Source organism: Asparagus officinalis, chromosome 5 (genome assembly GCF_001876935.1).
Source record: "Asparagus officinalis chromosome 5, Aspof.V1, whole genome shotgun sequence".
Classification (NCBI taxonomy): domain Eukaryota; kingdom Viridiplantae; phylum Streptophyta; class Magnoliopsida; order Asparagales; family Asparagaceae; genus Asparagus; species Asparagus officinalis.
Genome location: NC_033798.1, coordinates 64,829,868 through 64,831,532, shown reverse-complemented (window position 1 = coordinate 64,831,532; position 1,665 = coordinate 64,829,868). Strand labels below are relative to the sequence as shown.

General features: G+C 40.0%; 1 protein-coding gene across 1 annotated transcript; it reads left to right on the top strand.

The window, feature by feature from the left end:
• Positions 541-1,386, top strand: LOC109843877. Its single transcript, XM_020412838.1, has one exon. It carries the CDS (start codon positions 638-640, stop codon positions 1,127-1,129), a length of 492 nt encoding a protein of 163 aa, XP_020268427.1. The 5' UTR covers positions 541-637; the 3' UTR covers positions 1,130-1,386.

Genomic DNA, 1,665 nt, shown 5'->3' with positions numbered 1-1,665 from the left:
AAAGAATTAAATAAGGATAAAATTGTTTACAATATATCATAGGTGTATCAAGTGTCAAAATTATACTCACATGCCTGTTAGTCATGCTAATTTAAAGAAGGAAAAAAAAAACAATTTGATACTTGCTAGTAAGTTTTTTTTTTTTTTTGGTGCAAAACCCATAGCATGCGGTACTTGGTGGTAATTCGGTGACATTTATCACCATTTAAATGATAGATAAGTTCGATAAAAAGATAATCATTTTACCAACTATTCCACGTCCTCCAAAAAAAACCAACCACGTATTCTCACCTCCCGTGAGAGGAAGTGTATCGAGCAAAACATCCCACCAAATGAGAAATTGGAAAATTGCCGACAATTTTCCCCATGTGGTGGACGGTATAATTGAATATTTCCCAAAATTAGTAGGACAAACCCCTCAAAAATAAAAATTAAAAACTACACACACGCTGTACACCGCTTACTTAATGGACCCCAATCCACCCCCTGCACGCATGAAACCAGCCTGTCCACGATCTCCTTGACATTTTTAACACAGCTCCCCCCTCTCCCCTTCCCCCCCCCTAAAATATCAACAACAAAAACAAACCGAGAACCAAGAAAATCAAGAAACCAAAATCTCAAAACTCTCTTCTTCATGGGCTCCTTCATTGAGACCATCCAAAAGAGCAAATTCATCCCAACAATGCCCTACAAAGATGACCTCCCCATCTCCCGATCAAACCCCGACCCTAACCCCAGCATAAGGAAGAGGATCTCCTCCTTCTCGGTGAGGATCCAGCCCCTCTCAACCGCATCCACCGCGTGGGCCTTCCGCAAGTCCAAGTCCATGCCGTCTCTCGGAGACTTCGCCGGCGGCCCGTTGAAGAGATGGTGGGCCTCAAGCTGGGCCTGGATCCTCTCCAGAAAGCCCACATTCGCCAAAGATCTTGAGATGAACGAGGAGGAGGTGTCAATGCTTGGCTGCCACAGTAGAGGGAGCCTTAAGCATTTGTTCTACAAAGTGAGGTCTGAGATAAGGAAGCTTGTGAGGTCTCAGACGCTGCCAACGACAGCGGCGCAGGGGTTTAGGTACGATTCCTTCAATTATGCCAAGAACTTTGATGATGGGAAGAGAGGGGATAATTAATGAGGGTTTGGTTCGAATGGGGATATGTTTGATATGTTCATTTGTTATTATTATTGAGATCTGTTATTTTTTTTTTTTTTTGTTAATGCCCTTGAAATGAATGTTATATATTTGGTGTATGATTTGAGAAATTGTGATTTGGATCTATAGATATTGTTCTTGTTGTGAGAGGTAGGGGAGGCAATTCTTTGGATCTTGGCGAGTACGTACTTTAATGGTTAGTTTGGTTAAGAAGATCTACATTTATTCGCATGGTATTTTTCATCTCATTATTTTTAGAAGGATAAATTGCAATTTCTATGTTCTTATTAAGATATATCTCTCTCTTTGTGGGAGTATTGCGTGAACTATTTGTTACTTTTCTTCATTTTTTTTTTTTCATCTACTAGTAATTTACGCGTGATGTACTGTAGTAATTGTAAAGTGTGAAGATTTATTAGCATTTAAAAATGACTTAGGGACCCAAAAATATGGAATCCTACATGGGATTGGTGATGTGTTGGTTCCCTATCCCATAACATGAACAGTGTATCATT

Excerpts from the sequence above, each read along its gene's own strand:
- LOC109843877 (XM_020412838.1), top strand. The coding sequence starts at position 638 with ATGGGCTCCTTCATTGAGACCATCCAAAAGAGCAAATTCATCCCAACA.